The sequence below is a fragment of the Aphelocoma coerulescens genome, chromosome 23, assembly GCF_041296385.1.
Source record: "Aphelocoma coerulescens isolate FSJ_1873_10779 chromosome 23, UR_Acoe_1.0, whole genome shotgun sequence".
NCBI lineage: Eukaryota > Metazoa > Chordata > Aves > Passeriformes > Corvidae > Aphelocoma > Aphelocoma coerulescens.
The window spans coordinates 2,370,084-2,390,323 of NC_091036.1; the positions used below are offsets into that span (position 1 = coordinate 2,370,084).

General features: G+C 50.2%; 1 protein-coding gene across 2 annotated transcripts; it reads right to left on the reverse strand.

Annotated features, from left to right (window-relative positions):
• Positions 1–1,287: 1,287 nt before the first annotated feature.
• Positions 1,288–19,311, reverse strand: CTPS1 (CTP synthase 1). 2 transcript variants are annotated; one of them, XM_069036098.1, is made up of 19 exons: positions 19,206–19,311; positions 18,545–18,721; positions 18,004–18,174; positions 17,266–17,366; positions 15,479–15,595; positions 14,752–14,835; positions 14,429–14,509; positions 12,627–12,778; positions 10,998–11,130; positions 9,491–9,579; positions 8,509–8,603; positions 7,899–7,961; positions 7,093–7,136; positions 6,260–6,356; positions 5,962–6,017; positions 5,781–5,877; positions 5,352–5,496; positions 4,260–4,350; positions 1,288–2,887 (listed from the first exon to the last, which is right to left on the reverse strand). In XM_069036098.1, exons 1-18 carry the CDS (start codon positions 19,306–19,308, stop codon positions 4,266–4,268), a joined length of 1,890 nt encoding a protein of 629 aa, XP_068892199.1. In that variant the 5' UTR covers positions 19,309–19,311; the 3' UTR covers positions 1,288–2,887; positions 4,260–4,265. The 2 variants fall into 2 exon arrangements, with proteins under 2 accessions (XP_068892199.1, XP_068892198.1); XM_069036097.1 differs by having other exon boundaries at positions 18,545–18,760.
• Between the last annotated feature and the right edge of the window lie 929 nt (positions 19,312–20,240).

Consider the following 20,240-nt stretch of genomic DNA (forward strand, 5'->3'; position numbering starts at 1 on the left):
GCCCCAGGGAGGGCAGTGAGGTGGGCACTGGAAAGTCTTGGCTGGTCATCGAGGTCCAGCCCCAGGTGAGGGGGCAGAAGCCCCCAGGTCTCTCCTGCAGGCCCAGCTCTGCTGCCCCCGGGCTCCTGCCCAGGTGACTCACCTCTGGGGCCACTTGTCACAGCACAGGGACCCAGCCCAGGCTCACGGGGTCCTTGGGCTCCACCGTGCCAGCACCGTCCCCCCACAGCGCCATCTCCTTGGGGACTGCAGCAGACGCAGCTGTGCCCACGGCCCCTGGCAGCAGAGCCTGAGGGCAGCTGGATCTATGGTTTGGGCTGGGACTGTGCTGTTGGGGCACAGCAGCGCTTTGGTGAGGTCCCAAAGCCACCAAATGCCCAAACCTCTGTGCCAAGCCCCATGGATGCCCAATTTATTAGTAAAATTTTGCCACATCTTTAACTGCTCATTTCTGTTGCTGTTCCAGCTCAGGAGCTGAAGTGCAGCAGCTCAGGGTGGGCACCAAAACAGAGCTCCCCATCCCACTGGGGTGGAGTGCCCCAGCCCCAGTGGGCTCAGGGCTGCCGTGGGACCAACAAACCCAGGAGCTGGACAGTGGGAACAGCCCAGTCCTGCCTGGGCTGGGCACCTGGAGGTGCTGAGTCCTGGTCAGGGGAGGCTGTGCCATCACCCCAGCTCTCCCTTGAGGACCCTGTAACCGGGAGATGCTGAGGCAAAGGCAGAGCCCTGGGAGCAGCCAGGGCCCAGCAGAAGCGGGGAGACAGCCTGGCCCCAGTGCTGAGGATGAGGAGTCAAAGGGGAACAGCATTTCCCCCTCCTCATGGGAAGTGGGGACAGGAACCACAGGGTGCCCCCTTGGGTGACAGTGCTCCCAGGACTTGTCCCAAGGGCGTTGGTTACTGAACCCAGAGCCAGGGCTGAGGCTGCTCTGGGGAGAGCAGAGTGGTGGGAGTGACAGCCCCACATCACCCAGGGACACAGCTCTGCCCATGGGCCTGGTCCTGCAGGGGGCAAGAAACACTGTGGCACAGTGGGGGACAAACCCTCCAGGGGTAGCTCGAAGCCTAATTCCTCAGGCTGAGCCCAGGTTCCCCACGTTTCTCCACTGCTGGAGGGAAGCTCCATAATTTCAGACTTTGGAGATCCACATCTAAACCCACTGTGAATACAGCTCACAAGTTTTTGCTAGCTTAGAGGGGATTAATTCAAGGTCAGGCACTTTTGTGCTCCAGTCCTTTCCCTCCCTCCGAGCAGGCAGAACAGAGTGAGCTCAGGGCTTTTACTCAGTTTGTTACAAATGAGCATTTAATGACCGAGTCAGTTGCACGGTTTTGGCCAAAACAAACATTTCAGGAGAAAAAAACACAGTTGTCCTGCAGCTGAGGGAAGATCTCACCCTGCCCCCAGGAGTAGCCAGGCCAGGGCAGGCCAGGGCAGTAGCAGAGCGCTGCAACTTGATCATTCCTGCACAACAGCTGGAACTGGCACACGACGAATGCTCGAAGCTCTCCGGGCTCACAGCAGCTTTACAGGGAGTATTTAAAACAACTGAGGACTAAAGCATGGGGGGTGGGGAGGAGGTCACTGAGGAGGGACAGGACAGGGTTTGGTTTCATGGCTCAGCCAGGTCTGACCGTGCAGCTCTCCCCAAACTCCACCGAGCTGCTGGATTCTGAGTGTGCGACATCTCAGACAGCAGAGACACTTTTCTTCCTTTCCTCTCAAACACCAAAGGCCACACAGGGCATTCCAGGGCAGCAGCAGGCAGGGAACCAAAGGAGTTCAGCCCCCTCAGCACTGCACAGCTGGACAGCAACACCCACCACCCAACCCGGGTAACACCGAGGGGAGGGCGAGCCCCTCCCTCAGGAACAGCCCTTGGGAATTGCGGGAGCACAGGACACACAACTCCAACGTGGACAAAAAGGCAACGAAAGGCTCCACTTCAAATCCATGAAAAAGCACCAGGACCTGCTGTGTCCCAGGGCAGGGACACGGTTCAAGGCAGCAGTGGAAGTGGCTCAGTGGTTCACTCTGTTCTCACCTCCCCCTTGATGCAAGGGGTCGGAGTTTCCCAGCTCCAGGAGTGCTGGCACAGGGAGGGCTTGCACCGACCCCTCGGGTCAGGGCTTCCCTGGCAGCTTTGTTCTCCTGCCCCCCCAACCTGATCCCAGTTAATCACATCCCTGCAGGGACACGACAGCCAGAGCTGAGTGTGTTCCAGAGTAACACAATTCCAGGAAGATTTTCTTGGTTACAAGTTCATTGTGACAATGAATGCACCAAGAGCACCAGTGCCAAAGGTTTGTAAATACTACTGAAAAAAAACCCAAACAGAAATCATCCCCTCCCCCTTTTGCCTGAAAAAAAGAAAAAACAAACCAAAAAGGCTGCATGAAGCTGCCCAGAGCCTTCTCTGCAGCACAGCCCAGCTCAGACACTGAGCCAGCCCCCAAAATCTCGTGCCATCCATAATTTCACCAGTAAGCAAAGACTGAGGAGGGAGCAGGAAGACTGGAGAAAAAACGCCACTGTCAGTGTCCAAGGCACCCTGATGCCAAGCACTCCCTGCACTGGGTAGGGCATGTGCCATGGGATTCCCCTCAACACATCAAATCCCACACCCCAGTTTGCTTTGACCTCCAAGCAACTGAAGGAACTGAAGGAAGTGTGGAGGGGCCTCTTGTGAACTTTCCTCCACAAATAACAAAGATCTACATAGAAAATAAAGGAAGGACAGAACAGCTGAGGAAATAAGGGACAGGATCTCAGAACAAAAATTATAAACCCATAAATTAGGAAAGCCCAAAGCTGAGGGTATTGAAGCTATTGCTGTAAGAACACCTGGAAAACCTAACAGAGACTCCTCTCTGCAGCAAGGACACACCTGGAAAGGGAGAGAGAAAAGGAGCAGGAATTACTCACAGGGAAGAGCCAGAGGCTGGAACTGCACAGCCCTGGAGGCAGAGTCTGACACATGGGCCCTGGCAAGAGCCTGTGCCCAGCTCAGGGGTGTCTGCCAGCTTTACAGGGCACTGTGGCACCACCAAAGGCTCCCCTGGACACGTGCCCCTTCCACACACCCACATCCACCCAGAGCACAGGGAGCGAGCAGCGCTCAGCCAGGACCGAGCCCCTGCTCTGCCCAGCACTGCCATGGCAGTACCAAAGGCACACTGTGCTGCAGCCCGAGGAGAGCTGGGCTGAGACAAGCCCCAGGGACACTGCCACCCTCCCCACAGCTCTCTCACGTGGGGACAGCCTCAAAGCCACCAGACCTGCCACATTAGGGAGCACATGGGATACTGTCAGTGAGACCAAGGTTCAGAGTATCTTTAGGATAAAAATTTACATGGAGAATTCTTCAGCTCTTGCTGTTGCACCAGCTGTGGAACAGCCCAACACCCAGAAATCCCTGCATCTGGTCCCAGTCCTGTGCCCAGGGATGGGGAGCACTCCTGTGACAGACTGGGGCTGGCCCTGCTTTCCCTCTGCAGTTCACTCTGGAAGTGTCTGTCACCCAAAGGGAAGGGGGAGGAGGGAAGGGCTGGACCTCTTCAGTGCCCTGGCACTCAGCAGCAGAGCCCTGCTCTCACCCCAGAGCTGTATGCACAGATGCTGCTCAGCTCCTGTAAAATCCCCACACAAACCAGTCAGAGCAGGGAAAGTCACATCCATGATCACCTACTGCACAGGGGGATAACTCAGATTTAAAGTCTGCCTGTTCTCCTGGTGCAGTCTGAGTGCCAGGTTTTAGTGTCTCCTTCCCTGGACTGTGTACATCCACTTTTCACATCCCTGTAACACCTGCAGCCCTTAACAGACCAGAGCTCGAGCCCCAGGTCTGACAGGAACTGCTGTCCCAGGAGATGGACACAAATGGATACTTCCAAAGTATTATTTTACAATGGTGAGGGACTACAAAATACTGCGTTTCCTAAACCCAGGAACCCCTTGCTCAGCTCTGTCCCCATTTCCAGGAGTTTGTGCTCCACTGGTGCTTTTATCTGAATTTAACCCCAAACTCGTGTGTATTTGTATTTTATTGTGGGTCAGTTTGCTAAGGGGACACCCACCCCCAGCTGTTACACAGACAGAGGCGCTACCCAGCCCTCAGCACAGCTGGAACACATGTGAGCACCAGCACATCTCATGGTGTGCCAGCTTCCTACCAAATATTGTGGAAGTCAGATGCCAGGAGCAAAGACTGGGCAAGGAATTTTTTCCAAAAGGAAGAGGTTGTGAACATTAAACATTACCAGGAATCAGTCATGATTTGCTGAAGGGAACTTCAGCTCTGTTATCTCCAGGTCAGGGGAGCTGCTGCCGCTCCGGTCGCTGTAGGTGTCCCTGCAGGAAGAAGAGATTTGGAGATTTGGGGTTAGGGAGCACCAGTCCTTTAAGGACTGATAATTCTGATGTGGGATGCTGCAGCACACGGAAAACTTCAGCTCCTCCGCTGTGAGGAGCCATTTCAAACTCAAATGTGCAAAAGCAGAAAATTAAAATATCCCTCAACCCTTGGAGGCATTGAAATGAGGGTCCCTCACACATGAAACTCTTCTGGACCACACCTGACCACTGTGATGTTAACACTGACACAGGAATCCCGTGGCACAGCTGCACTGCAGCTCAACCCACAAAGCCAACACGTGCCTTTTGGCATTGCATTTGCCTGGGTTTGATATAGGCACTGCTAATTCTCCCCTGCATTTGGTCTGGTTTTCTTTTAGTGCCTATCAGAACTCAGCAACCCCTCCAGGTTCTCTGTGAGGAGAACAGGTCAGTACCAAACTGTTGTAATTTGTTGCACAGTCCCAAGTGCCAAACAGAACTGCAGGCACTGGGGAACAGCAGCACCAAGTAACTGCATCATTAAATCCACCCAAAACACCACTTGCTTTGCAAACTGAAACAAAGAAAGCTGAAGTCAGCAGAAAAAAATATGAGGCTGCAACCACCAGGCCCTGTTCTTTAAACCAGCAGCAGGAACAAGTTTCTTATGGACCTGCCTGTACGTGGGACTTGTGTGAGGAATGTGGGGAAAAGCCCATGAGGTCTCCAGCCATGTAAAAGAGCAGGCCCAACCTGTTTCCCCAAACATCCTGACTGACAGCACAAGGCTGCAGATCTCCTCTCCCTGAAGCCAGGGCCTCTCTGCAGGACAGCTCTGTGGCCCCACAATCAGCCTCAACACGCCAGACACGAGCTTTCAAAAAAAGAGTGGAAAGAAGAGGTGCTGCAATACCAAGTTATCCCCAGGAACTCTGAGCCAAGAGGATGCTCCAGGTTATCCTGCAGGAAGCAGCACTGCCTGTGGCAGCTCTGACTGGGGTCTGTCTTAAACCCACCTGGGTGAGAGCCTGCAGCCCTTCTGTAGGTAGTGGGTGAGTCTCCCTGCAGATGCCAGGAGGAGCCCAAAGTATGGGGGTGATGGCTTGATGGGCCTGGAGAGGAACTCGGGGTGATACTGAACACCAACGAAGAAAGGGTGCTCTGAGAGGAACAAACAAAACATTCACATCAAGTCTCTCAAGCTTGTGGCTGAGCTGCAGGTGAAATCCCGATTCTGCTGAAGCCGTGATGACAAGGGAGTATCGTTTCCATGCCTTTTGTCCATAAATGGACAGGGACATGGGATTCTATTTTTACCATCAGTTTATGGATAGAATCATTCTGGGACAGTCTGAATGGGTCCCACACGAAAACCTGCTCCATTACCCTCCAAACACTTTCCCTTGTCCATCCCACACCCACAAACCAGCTGCTTAAGGACTCACCTTCCAGCTCAACCACTTCCATCCGCTCTCCCTCCTCATCCTGCCCCACAAACTTCAGACCTTGCTCTTCAAAACACTTTTTCAACTCTGGATTGACCTAGAAAACCGTAAACAAGACAAGCCATGATCTTTTGAGTCTGGATTACACAGGAAAGCTCAATACCTACAGGAGCATTTTTACCTCAAATCTGTGTCTGTGTCTCTCTTCCAAGAAATCATGATCTCCATACAGCTTCCCTGCACCAGAAGGAAGATGTTCCTTAGAGCAGTGATCACAGCTTTTAACACATTCATTTGAACAGCATCCTTCAGAATCTGCCACTTCTGGAGAGGATCAAATTTCCTAATTCCCATTCCCCACCAGTCCCCACCTGCCATTCAAGGATGCTTCAACAATCCCAGGTCTCACTTCCCCATACCCACCATACAAGCAAGCCATTCCCAGAAAAGATTTCCAGAAGAGGGAAGAAGGGCCTTACTCATGATTGAATTCTTGGTTTGGAAGAGTGTTCTTCTCTTGCCAAGCCTCATTGTCCCACCCATTTGCCCAGGATTATGTTCTGGCATGTCTATAACCTGTGGAAAGAATTCAGAGGGTAATGGGAATCAGGGAGGAATAACAGTCCCAGGCAGACTCTGACACATTAAAGGAAAAAATCCCACCAACATTCGTGCAAAAAACCAAGGAAACCAGCCCAAGGAAAACTGTCTTGACAAGGCAGAGCAACAGAACCAGGTTAGCTGGCCGAGCTGTTCTAGTACAGCCTGCACAGAACATACAGGAGGTTTGTGGATATTCAGGAAGCTTTCACATAGGAAATGGCCTCAGTCAGAGTCTACACAAATCACACCCACCAATACTGTGCTGTTTTACTGAACTGCATGTGAAACAAGCACATTTATGGAAACAAAATCCCCAAATCAGAATTGCTTACTCTCAGATAAACAACATCATAAGCTGCTTTTTGTTAACCTCCTCACTTTGAGTAGCATTTTAAATTACAGCAGAAGCCAATCATTATGTTCCTGGACAAGGAACACAGAGCTTTCCACAACCATTCCCAGGAATTCAGGTCTGTCTGTGGCTATCATACAACAGTTCAAGTTGGAAGGGACCTTAAAGCCCATCCAGTGCCACCCCCTGCCATGGCAGGGACACTTCCACTGTGCCAGGGTGCTCCAAGCCCCATCCAACCTGGCCTTGGACACTTCCAGGGATTCAGGGGCAGCCACAGCTTCTCCTGGCAACTGTGCCCAGGGATGTGCAGATAAGTCTGGTAAGGATATCACAAGAAAGTCACCATAAACTCACCACTGGATGAGAAGTTTTGGGGTCAAACTCTGTTGAGTTGGCATCTGCAATGTAACGTTCAGCAATCAGAAACATCAAGTCTCTCAGACCATGACATCATCACCTACAGGACCTGCCCCGGGTACAGCTGCTTCTCATCCCCAACTGTGCTGAACCCTCCCAGGCACAGAACACCCCAGGCAGCAGGAAAAGGGCTGTCAGCACCGTTTGGTATCAATTTCAAAGGATAACCCACTCTCGTTCAGGAAAAGCCCACATTCAACAGCTTCAAATACAGAAGTAATGGCACAGAGGGGGAAGGGAGCAGAGTGGTCTGAGAAACTCCTTTTTTCTCACCCTCACTACTGCTGAGACTCAGTCAGGCTGAGAACTCCATTTAGCAATCTCTGAAGGGAGTTCTGTTAACAGGGACCTGCTCAATTCAAGCAGTGGGGCTCAGAAGGTAACTCCACCCACTGAAGGAGCTGCAACTGCTGGCTGGCTGAACTGGTTTTTGAGCTTCGTTCCCACTGGCTGCAGTGGGAATTTGGCATGCCCAGCACATGTAGGCCACCAAAGTGTTTCATTCAAGAGCTGAACCTCATGTTAAGCAAGAGGAAGCTTTCTGTCATTATAAGCATGACTTACTCCATTGATTTTTATTTAAATATGATAAGGAAATTTTTACCTTGAATTAGCAAAAGAGATGAGGATTTTTACAGGTCTAGGGAAAAAATTAAACCTACCTATAAAAAATGTAAAATCACAGGTATTACTCAAGCAACCCAAGAAATGACCAAAAGGCAGGAAGGGTTTTGTGCAATTACCTTGCCAACCAAGGACACTGCGTGCAAACTCCACCACTGCCAACTGCATTCCCAAACAGACTCCTGTGGAAGGAAAGGCAGGACACGGATCAGGTCAGGACAAGGACCTCTGAGCCCACGGTGCAAAGCACACACACCTTCAGAGAGTATCCTGAGTCAGAGGAAAACCTGGATGAGGCAGATCTTTGACTGGGATTTAGGGGTCTGCAGTCCTGACAAGCTTTACTTCCCTCCCTTTCCCATCCCTCTGCTCACACACCAGTTCAGTCTCTCACCACAGGCATTTCATAGAAATGTACTCACATATTTCTTGGTGCCAAGAGCACCACAGCCTGCTCTGAAACATTCCCAGACTGCTATCCCCTCATTACAGATTTCTTGTCAGCACATCCCAGCCAACTCTGACCACTTCAGAGCTAACCAGGGATGAGGCTGCATTCCCAGCTCAGCTGACCATAGATCACTGCCTTCCTCAGCCAACTGCCTGCAAAACTGCTCATCCCAGGCACCAGTGAAATCCAGGGCAGCTCTTGCTGCAGACCAGTTAGGCTGTTACTCAACCTCCTTTCCTTTGCTTTCTTTCTTCTCATGGGTGAAACATGCTTCTCACCTAAGAAGGGTTTTTTCTGTTTTCTTGCCCAGGAAATAGCTTGAATTTTGCCTTCTGTCCCTCGAACACCAAATCCACCAGGAACCAGAACTCCGCTGCATGAGGATGAAAGGATTCCATTCAGCATGGCTCCCCCAAACCACATACCCACATATCACCTCCCAGCCATAAAATCTTGGGCTTGCAAGACCTCTCTCCTGAAAAGGGCTCTCAAGTAGCCACGTGGCAAGGCCTGGCTGCAGCAGCTTCCACATGACTTCACATGAGCTGTCACACAAAGCAGAATTTACAGGGAAATATTTTATAAATGCCAATTTTACCTTCCCAAAGAAAGATCCCAAATACAATGCAGGTTACCATATTGAAATGGTTCATGCTGTGGGACTCACATGCCCTGCACCAAACACATTTGCAAACACATCACCCAGCCAGGCCCACGCTGAGGAAGCCTCTGGCTACAGTGTCAGGTTGCCCTAACACCAAAATCTGCAGGAGGTTCTTTCTTCTGATCCTACCCAAATCCTGCCACCCTGAGGGGTAACAGGCCCTCATTCTTGTTTTTGTGCTAACTCTTGGCCCTCCTCTGCATACTAACACTTTTCCCCTTCTCACACTTTATTTCTAAAGAACTTGTTACCCCATACACACCTTCCATTCTCACTCTGGCTTTAACAGCCTCTACCAGTACCTTTCCTTTCTTCTGATTTCCTCTCACTGTTTCCACCTGATCATGCAGGTGTGCATAACCTCAACAGCATGATCATTTCACCCACTACTCCCTTTCACCAACTCCCTCACTTCTTTAACAATTCTCCATTTAACATCTTATCCTAAATCCTCCTGAGAGGTGTCTGGGGCCTTGTCAGAGTGTGCTGACAGTGGCTAAGAAAACAAGTCTCCAGTGAGGCCCTTAACTCCAAAGCCATCAGCAGCAGCAGGTTTATCAGACATTCTCCAAGGAAAGGGCCAGAGCAGAACTTACTCAGCACCACAGAGCTTCTGCCATGCCTCGTGGTACCGCACAGGCTCCTCCTGCAGAGTGTCTGGCTCCAAGTCGGCAGAGTCAATGTACTGGGAAGAAATCCAAAAAAGGATGAGATGAGATATTGCTACAAGAGTGTACAGGATCTCGAATTCTCATTAAATTAGGATAGCATCATTCTTCCTGGATAGCTCTGCATTTTTTTCCTAATGGATACTTAGGTTTATTTCTGGGCTGATTTCCCATCTGTTAGCCAACAAAACTGCTTTCCTCACCACCCTACTATTGGTGCACAAACAGAACCCATGATTCCTCCGTCCTCCCCTCTCTGCAGCTCGGCTGTAACATACACCAAGTCCACGAGCCCCAGCCTGTAGCACAGCAAGGTGGGAACATGGGGCTGTGCAGGCACAAACCACCACAGAGAGAGATAAAAACCTACCACTCTCTCATCAAATAAACATCTTCTTCAAGAGGCACTGAAGAAGAAATAGGATATGGTGAGGCTGCTGTAATTAAAGGGCCTTATGACAATGGAAAAAAACCCTGCAATTTTTCCATTTTCTCATCTCCAGTATTCCAGTACCTCTGAACTTCGGGATGTTCTGGCAGGCTGCTAACCCTTTAAAATAACCATTTTGTCTTTTTTTGTTGTTGTTTTTTGGAGGTTGCAAAACTACCCATCAGTTCTTTAACTAACTACTGTTAGTCTGTTCCTGAGCATAAGATCTCCATGCACAAGGCTCACAGAGCTCACTTCACTTCTGAGCCACTCAGACACAGCTGTGCCAGGGGCTACCCACAGATGCATGTGCAGGGTTTGCACTTCACCTGTCTTTTCTTCTACTGATTTTGGAAGTTGAAAGGTAACCCAGACTTAGATCAGTACTGTTAAAAAGCAACCACCTCTTTCCATGACTCCCTGACATAATGAAACTGCTAGACATTTAAAAGTCTATTGAAATGAATATAAAATTTCTGGCAACAGGTATATATTTCACCTCTTCAGAGCATCCAGCTACGACCAAGACCCCAAAAAGCACCTGTACAGCCAAACCAGCATGAAAACCTTAATAAAGCCTGAGGCAGGATAATCAAAAAACCTGAGTTTTATGATACACAGCAACAACCCCAAAAAAGGATCACTTGCAACAACTGTCAGAGGAATTAAAGCAGAGTGCCCTCCTCCAATCCATCTACCACTGTCACAGCTCAGCACACAATGCTGAGCACTGAGGAGTTTCCGTCCATTGCAGACACCTCATACAGATCACAGCATGAGAGGCTGGTTTGCTCTGAAGCTGCTTTAGGCCTGGTAACAGCTGTTTTGATGCTGTTATGATCAAAGCAGCTGTTTGGATGCAAGGACAATTCGGATGTTCACCGGCTGAATCACTTCTCCCTTTCTGCCTATGGGTTTGTGAAAATCTGAATTAGGATGGGCAGCACTGTAGGTGGAAGGAGCATGGAGGGAGTTTTTTCCACACACAGACAGACCTATCCCTACCTTAATATCAAGTTTGTGGTTGATGGCCAGGGCAGAGTGCTCCAGGGCTTTGATGACAGATGCATAGGAGTCAGAAAACTTGGTGTACTTGCCCACGAGTGCAATGGAACATGTTTCAAGTAGACGGTCGTACCTACAGAACAGCAGAACACACAGGTTATTCCAGCAGTAACAGGAGAGGGATGGGAATCACATTCTGTTCAGCTTTTCAAGGAACAATCAGCTGTGCTCTTCTAAGTCTGTCCAACAGAGCTGACATCTTTGGAAGAGTGACCTTTCATAATAATTATGCTTTAGAAACATCAAAGGAAGATTAAAACCAAAACAAAGACCAAGGAAAACAGTTGCAGAAAGCCACATATAAATTAACTCATCTCTCCTGATGATGAAAAGCCATTTTGAGCAGATCCAAACTGCCTTTTCAGGAAGCTGTATTAGATTCACAGACTGCAGTGAACTCCTAGGAGAGGATCAAAGCACAGCTTGGCGTATGTTTGTACTGCACAGCATCTTCCCACGCTGCTGCTGACTGAGTTCATTTCAGCAGCTACAAACACAGAAAGCATTTCTGGAGTCCTAAGGATGTGCTGCCTACATTTTCAATCCCCAGCACCTGGCAGCACGGGATTCACACAGCATTCCTGGCTACAGCCAAGAGTTTGTTTAAAGTTTGTCTCAGAACTGCTAAATACCTTCAGCTCAGCTGGGGACCAAGGGCTTTCCCCATCAAAAGGAAATGTTACTGACAGGGCTGGCTTGTGTCAGGCACACAAATAAAAGAAAGCATCTACATCTTGACATCTCTTAATTTCTTATAAGAACAAACACATTTAACTCAAGTCAAACATATTGACACTCAAGTCTTTTCTGAAAAGACTCTATTCACTATTTCCCCATGAACATTGAGTCTATTCCTCACAAGAAAAAACCCCAGTGTCCAAGGAGTCTCAGAACAGGTACCAAGCACTTGTCTCACTTGCCTGAAAGCACACGCAAAAGTGCCTTTTATTGACACTCCTGACACCTCCATACAGCTACAAAAGGATTTTAACACTTTGTAATATTACTGAGAGGTTTTTTTATAAAAAGGGAGGGCAGGGCTGTCCAGCTTTTAATTACTTCAAGCTGGGTTTGACACAGACAGTACACTTCCAACACAAGATAAGGATCTCACCAAGTTTATCTCACAGGATTTTATGGAAGAAGGCTGAGGGAATTGGGATGGTTCAGCCTGAAGAAGAAAAAGCTCCAGGGAGACCTTATGGCAGCCTTCCAGTAAGAGGATTTATGAGAAACATGGGGACAGACTTTTTAGCAGCATCTGTTGTGCCAGGACAAGGGGTGATGCTTTTAATCTGAAAGAGGGGAGATTTAGACTAGATATAAGGATGAAATTTTGTACAATGAGAGCGGTGAGGCACTGACACAGGCTGTCTACAGCAGCTGGGGATTCCTCAGCCCTGGAAACATTCAAGGTTTGGATGGGGCTCTGAGCAAAAGGAAAAAACAATGTGAGCATATAAGAACACCTGAGAACAGGAAATAACACCCATCATCTCACACAACCAGCAACCAAGAAGATGAATTAGTCTTGAAGTGTGTTGCAGTGTGCCCAGCAGTGCAGCTCACCTGTCAGCCATCTCCTTCCACTTCATGAGCATCCTCCTGGGCTGCCTCTCAATGGGAAGGTCCAGCCTGTGCCTGAAGTAGTCCACGACTCCCTGCTCCTCTAACAACAGAGGAACCCGGTAGATAGAGGAGACATCATGAACACAAATGACCTGTTCATAAAAGAAGGATGTCATGAGAACACAGGCATCCAGTGCCCATACAACCATTTCTACTCAGACATTCAGTGTTCCTGTCTCTAGCAGAAAAGCACGTGACCACCTAAACTTCCAGGCAGTAACATGTTGAATAACATATCAATAGTTTAACACAACATATCAATAGCTTAACACTGCTTTCCTTATGCTTGAAAAGGCCATTCTTCAGTACTTCCAAGGCACTACTGATCCCTGGAGCCCTTGGGAAGGGCTATAACACAGTAACCCAGCAGCAGGAAAGTCAGCTGCCCAGCACATTATGTGAGCAGCACACAGCAAAGTTCAAAGAACACTCCAGGGAGACTCCTGTGATACAGAATCCCACATGAAGCTACAGTCAAACTGCCACAGGCACAGCTTCCCCCTGCCCACCACCGTCCTTCCTAATCGGGGCTCCCAGTCTGATTGAAACCCAGGGAAATCTGTGATCACAGTACAGCAATACACTTTACAGGGTGCCCCTCATCAAATTTAGGATTAAACAATTATGAGGAAAGAATTCTTAGGTCAATGAGGAAAATCTACATCAACAGTTCTAGTTCAGTGAAACGGGAAAAGATGGCTCAGGACAACTGTCACCTGTCCATTAATAATGAAGCTGTACTTTAAGGATCTAAAACACACTGGCACAACTTTTTTAAATCCTCCTTTCTACTGACTCAACTGAAAGCAGAGTTCAACACTGCACCAGTCAAACCTCCTTGGCTGCACATTTTCCTCTTTTACCCTCAGTGCTGTTTATTTCTCAATCCAAGTGCAAATGCAGTCAGAGCAACAACTACATAGAACTGCATTAAACTTCCTGGAAAGGGACAAGAGCCAACTTATTTTGAATTCCTCGCCAACAAGAGGTAGATATTTTACTGATGACACATCAACATTATTGCCAGCAGTGCAGTGCTTGAAATTGCAGGACTCAAGTTTGGTCTTGTTGTAGAGCAAATTAATAAAAATTGCTTGACAGAACCTGGGATTGTGCAGTGATACTCAGTCTTTCACAAAAAGACAACATTTTTCAAGCTCCAGCTGGATCAGAAAGTGCTAACATTCAGCCTACATACTTTTGACTATTTTCCAAGGTCCCCCTTAGACTGTGTTATGAGTCTCAGTATAGAAAGAATCATGCTAAAATGGAATTTGTGCATATCACAACTTTCAAGTGAAGCAATGCTTCTCCCAAAGCTTGGGCAGAAAAATAATACTGTGAAAAGAGCAGTGCATGAAATACAGTCATATATCTGTTAAACCTAGCTTGGGGCAATTCTTTCGCCTCTAAATACTAGAAAATCTCATTCTTCTATGTCCACAGAAGGAATGTTGAAATATAATTAAGGTCAAAACAGTGCTTCAGAAAACATCTTGGATTCCATAGGATTCTCTAAGCTTACACCAACTACCTTATAAGAAAGCCTGGGTGCTGACACAGAAAGAATTGGTTTAGCAACAGGTTCATGTGTCAGGAAGGTAGGTGAGACAAAACAACAAATGATTTATGCAGCTACCAAAACACAGAGCTGGAACTGCTGCGCTCAGACAAAAGTCCCCTCAGCAGCTGACAAAGAGCTCCAATATTTACTGCAAGGAAGCAGAAACAGCAATCCTTACCTGTTCTGGTTCAACATGACAGAACATGGAAATCTTTTCTTTTACTGAGGTATCCAGTGGAGTGGAGCACCTGCAAACAATCTAACAGAGCAGCAACATCAGGGTTGTGATGCAAAACAGAAATACTCAGGCATTCATAAAACAGACCTCTAAAAAGAGCTATCTTTGTGCAGTCTCTGTGATTTGAGAAAAAAAACCCCACAACTCAGTTTCTTTTCCTTATTTATCACCACTGTACAAGAGGTCTCAACTGAAGCATTACTTAGACAACACTGCTGTTGCAACATGCCAGATTTTTACACTCAAAGCAACACAAACCTTACCAGATCTGGTGAGAGCCCGAGACCCCTGAGCTCACGAACACTGTTCTGGGTGGGTTTGGTCTTCTGCTCCCCTGTCGAGCTTGGCTGGTCAGAGAAGAGCAGCAGTTGGTGTATCAGATTATGATCAGCAGCAGTGATTCAGCAGGTTAATCAGGACTCTCATCCATCTCGTGAAAACTTTGACTCAGTTCTTGGACAATTCACATGAACCTCGTGTACCCCATTTTAATCCCCAGGACTGCAAGCAACCAGCAGGAACCCAAATTCCAATCTGCCCACTAGAGTGCAGGAAGGAGAGGGACAGAGAGCCTAAGGTTTATCCACTGCTCCCCCCAAATACCTAATATTTTATATTTCTACCTTTTCTCTGTAAATCACCTGGCCTGAACAGAAGGGGAAAAGGGGAGAACAAAGATTGATCTGCACTCTGTAATTATCAATTTGCTCTGTCAAATTCAGTTCAGCCTGGCACAGGGAATGCTCATGCTGCATTTCTGCAACTCCCGAGCCTTTATTACACATTTATACACTTTGAAAAGCTCCTGTTCAATTCCTGTGAGACTTTTCAAATACAAAATGATATAATCTCTGCACTTCTGCCAGAAGTTTATATCCACAGAAATACAGAAGTAACAACATAGAGATACAACATTTCAGAAGCACCTGCTTAGGAAGCAAATTTTGGATTGAGGAAGCCTCTGACCACCACCATGTTTTGGGTCCTTACCTGGGGAACCAGACTGACGTGAATGTTACAGAAATTCTCTCTTTTGGCTTTGAACTGGAACTGGCGGAAGGCCTCGATGAAAGGCATGCTCTCGATGTCACCCACTGTGCCCCCGAGCTGGCAACGCACAGACAGAGGGAATTAAAGTTACTGCCAAAACAGCACCTGGTGAAGCTGTACACTAAAGACATACAAATACACATAACAACACACAAACATCTTCCCAGCACATGCCTCTGATTGCCTAAAGGAGTATCAACACTAACAGAGCTTCCTCCTGAGGGGCACCACCAGTCTCTGCTATGACCCAGGACAAGACCCCAGGGAATGGCTGGAGCTGGGCCAGGGCAGGCTCAGGCTGGAGAGCAGGGAAAGGTTCTTCCCCCAGAGGCTGCTGGGCACTGCCCAGGCTCCCCAGGGAATGGGCACGGCCCCGAGGCTGCCAGAGCTCCAGGAGCGTTTGGGCAGCGCTGCCAGGGATGCCCAGGGTGGGGCTGTTGGGGTGTCTGGGCATGGCCAGGAGTTGAACTCTATGATCCTTGAGGGTCCCTTCCAGCTCAGGGTATTCTGTGATTCTATTCTATGCAGAACACCAGCATTTGCCAGCTGTATGCACTCCTTCCACAGCCTCCAATCTGTTCCAAGTACTATTCTACCTTCATAATTTCCCCATAAATCAAAAAGCCACAAGAAAAACAGCTTTACATATGGGCAGCACCTCTCCAGAAACATCAGCTTTACCTCTATTTTCTCTTCAGAGAAAGACTTAGATGTTAAAATTATGATTTATGAACATTAGGTGGCACTGAGAAGCAAAATTTCTGTTCAGTTTTAGGAATTATATAGAGTGGACACATGAAGGAACAGAGACAAGACAATACTTGGAGCCTCCCAGGCCCAGTCAGACAGTCCCCCCTCGGTACTTCAGATCTGGGCTTGTGATGCTGGCACAGAAACTGGCAAGCTGCAGGCAGAGTCCAAGTCACCATGACCTGGGCTCTGTGACAAGCTCCCTCTCCTGTGTTAGCATATCCCAGCAGCCAGCTCAGCAACATCAGAGCCTTCACCCTGCTCCATCTCCTTTTGGCAGCAGAATGTTCCATAAACACACGGAAAATTGCCACCACTAACTTGTGCCATCCCCTATCACATGTCTGTGCTTGAACTGGTCACTTCAAGGCTCCTTTTACTGCTGAGGAGGAAAGACAACTGTTTCCAGAGTGGGGTTTACCTGCCCTCCCTCCAGCCACCAAGGAAGAAGAGGGCACAGCACGATTAACTCAGACTGGCATATTGAGTTACAAGAGCTAAAAAATTAATTCTGTAGGTTAATTCATAGAATTTCCTGAGCTGGAAGGGACCCACAGGGATCACCCAGTCCCACCCCTGGCCCTGCACAGACACCCCAACAACCCCACCCTGGGCATCCCTGGCAGCGCTGCCCAAACGCTCCTGGAGCTCTGGCAGCCTCAGGGCCGTGCCCATTCCCTGGGGAGCCTGGGCAGTGCCCGGCAGCCTCTGGGGGAAGAACCTTTCCCTGCTCTCCAGCCTGAGCCTGCCCTGGCCCAGCTCCAGCCATTCCCTGCGTCCTGTGGGGCTGCTCCTCATGAGGCAGCTGTACTTTGCAATTCAGAAGAATAGAGTAAGTGAAGTTAACAAGGGGAATTTTTAACTCATTCAATAACATGCAAGTTGAACATTTCTGTAAAGAAATATGCAAAATATGCATATAGATCAGTATACTGCATACAAGAACCAAAACTATCTACTTTTTAAAAGTTACAAACCTCAATCACACAAACTTGGGGTTCGATGCCATCTTCATCCACAGGAATCCGTGCCTGCCTCATTACCCATTCCTGTATGGCATCTGTGATGTGGGGAACAACTGGAAAGGAAACCCAGGCAAGGGTTAAAGCACCCCCACATGTTTCTCCCCCTTAACTCATGACAGAGCAAATTACTGACAATCACTAGCCAGTGCTTCCCATAGGGCTTGAGCAGGAATTTATGTCTTTAAAGAACTATGCATTTTTGAAGTGATTATTCTTGGCTGTGATTTTCAAGTGCCTTGGCAGGAAATGGAACCCTGCCTCAATTTAAACACATGTAAGCAACATTTCCTTTAAGCTGAAAGATTCAAGCACAAAGTGTTCTCTCTAAGCAGAGAGAGTCACTCTGTTTTTAACTGTCCATAAAAGTCCTAATGTCAACCAACTGTGGAGAATGGTTAAAAAGGGAAGGGACTGATCTGTTACTCACAAATCCTTTGGGTTTTCTAATGACAAGAGTTAACAAAAGCATTAACCATTTTAACCAGCTAACAAGCAACCTCCAAGTGTATTGGTCCGAAGTCTGTTCACTTTCATCATTGGCTACATTTGACAGCTGGACCCAAGTCCAGCACAGTCCAAACACAAGCAGGATGGTGCAGAGCCTCAAGTGAAGATGAAAGACAAAAGCATCCAGCCAGGACTGAAATACAGAATGCATTTCTAAGCACCAGGAAAGAAGTTTTGCATCACCTTGGACCGTTTTGCCAAGATAATCTCCCTTCCTCTCCTTGTTAATGACATACTGGTAGATCTTCCCAGTGGTCAGGTTGTTGTCTTTGGTGAGTCGGATATCGAGGAAGCGCTCGTAGTTTCCAAGGTCCAGGTCCACTTCCCCTCCATCATCCAGAACAAACACCTCCCCTGCACACACAGAAACAGGCAAAAGCACACATAGCAGGCATGTGAAAGAATTCAGTTTAAGGAAACACCTTCCCTGATTGCCACAGCAAGTTTAGGAGTGGCGAATAAAACTAACAGCCTTATATAACCGAGAGGACCAGTGCACTGGAGACTGAACCCCTCAGGGCAGCAGCAACAACAGTCCAGAGCACATCTGTGCTGGGGGCACAGCAGCCCCACCAGCCAGGCCGGAGTGCTGGCAGGCTCAGCCTGCGGGGCCCGCAGGCAGGACCAGGCACAAAGGCTCGTACAATGGAAATGATTCACTGCAACCCAAGGCAGCCCCGGGGCCACCCGGCAGACGCCGATGCTGAGCCCGCGGGGCACTCACCGTGCTCGTACGGGGAGAAGGTGCCGGCGTCGATGTTGATGTAGGGGTCGATCTTGATGGAGGTGACATGCAGCCCGCAGGACTTGAGGATGGTGCCGATGCTGCTGGCGATGATCCCCTTGCCGATGCCCGAGATCACCCCGCCCGTGACTAGGATGTACTTCATCTGCCCCGCGCCTGGACGCGACAGACACCGGCTCCGCCTCACCGCGGGCTCTGCGAGGAGGACGCGCCCCGGGCCCTGACATTCCTGACAACGACCCCCAAGATGTTCCCCCGACCCCCAAGATGTTCCCCCGCCCGCCGCCGAGGGCCGGTGCCCGCTGTCGCCCCGCCGCTGAGGGCCGGTGCCCGCGGTCCCCCCGCCGCCGAGGGCCGGTGCCCGCTGTCCCCCCGCCGCCGAGGGCCGGTGCCCACTGTCGCCCCGCCGCTGAGGGCCGGTGCCCGCTGTCCCCCCGCCGCCGAGGGCCGGTGCCCACTGTCGCCCCGCCGCTGAGGGCCCCTCCCCTCCCTGCTCCTCCCGCCAGAAATTCCCGCCATCGCCGCGCGGAACCTCCGGCGCGCCGCCCGTGTGCCCCCGCCAGGCCCGCGGGATCCGCGTGGTCCCGCTCTGCCGCCCCCCCCCCCGGGCTGCCCGGATGGTCCCGCCCGCCGCCCTCACCTGTGGCCGCCGGGCACGCGGACGGCGCGCGCGCGGGGGGAACGGGCGGGAGATGCGGAGCGCGCGCGGCGCCGCTCCCGGCCGGTTCGGCTGGGAACCGCATGAGGCCCAGCTGCCCCTCTGCGCCTGCGCGGGGCGGGGCGGGCCCAGCGCCGGGGGGCGGGGGCGTGGCCGGAGCCCGAAATAGCCCCGCCCCCTGCCCCGCCCCCGCCGCCTCAGCGCCTCACGGAGAGCGGGAGCGGTCGGGTGCCGCCGTTCCGCTGTGCCTGCACCGTCCCCGCTAAGCCGTGTTCCCGAGTGCCACATCCACACCTTTCTTGAACACGTCCAGGGATGGGGATTCCACCACTGCCCCGAGCAGCTGTGCCAGGGCTGGACAATCCTTTCAGTGAAGGAATTTCCCAGTTATCCACCCTGAGCCTCCCCTGGCCCAGCCTGAGGCCGTTCCCTCTCCTCCTGTCCCTGTTCCCTGCCAGCAGAGCCCGACCCCCCCGGCTGCCCCCTTCTGTCAGGGACTTGTGCAGAGCCACAAGGGCCCCCCTGAGCCTCCTTTGCTCCAGGCTGAGCCCCTTTCCAGCTCCCTCGGCTGCTCCTGAGGTGGATTCTGTCACTGTTGGTCTCCTTTTCCAGTGTCCGTGCGTCCTGCCAGCACATTTCCCCATGGACGTGGTCCCCTGGGTGTTGATAGCTCTGTGGGCAGAGATGTCTCTTTGTTTTCCTGTGGGCTCGGGCTGTCCCCTCGCTGCTGGCACATGGTGACCCTCCACAGGAGTGCACAGGAGTGAAGTGCCTGCTGCCTTCTTGGAGGAAGCATCTGCTTTGAGAATTGCCTGGCCATGCTGATTTATTCCTTTATGAAGGGCTCTTCTTGCTTTCTTCTTTCAAATAGCTCCTAAGTGGGAAAAAAAAAAATTCCAGCTTTTCTGCAGAATGGTGGTGATGGGTGTGGTGGCAGTGAGATGGGTGACAGCAGACAAGGGCTGTGTGTGCTCAGGCTGTCAGTGTCACTGCCTGGTGGCACCGCCTTATGAGCAC

What these genes read in the sequence shown, in the direction of transcription:
- CTPS1 (XM_069036097.1), bottom strand. Translation starts at nt 19,308, where the DNA reads ATGCGGTTCCCAGCCGAACCGGCCGGGAGCGGCGCCGCGCGCGCTCCG. An exon ending in CCCAAGTTTGTGTGATTGAG is followed by an intron (nt 15,596 to 17,265) that starts GTTTGTAACTTT and finishes GTGCGTTGCCAG; the next exon opens with CTCGGGGGCACAGTGGGTGA. An exon ending in GTCATGTTGAACCAGAACAG is followed by an intron (nt 12,779 to 14,428) that starts GTAAGGATTGCT and finishes TTTTATGAACAG; the next exon opens with GTCATTTGTGTTCATGATGT.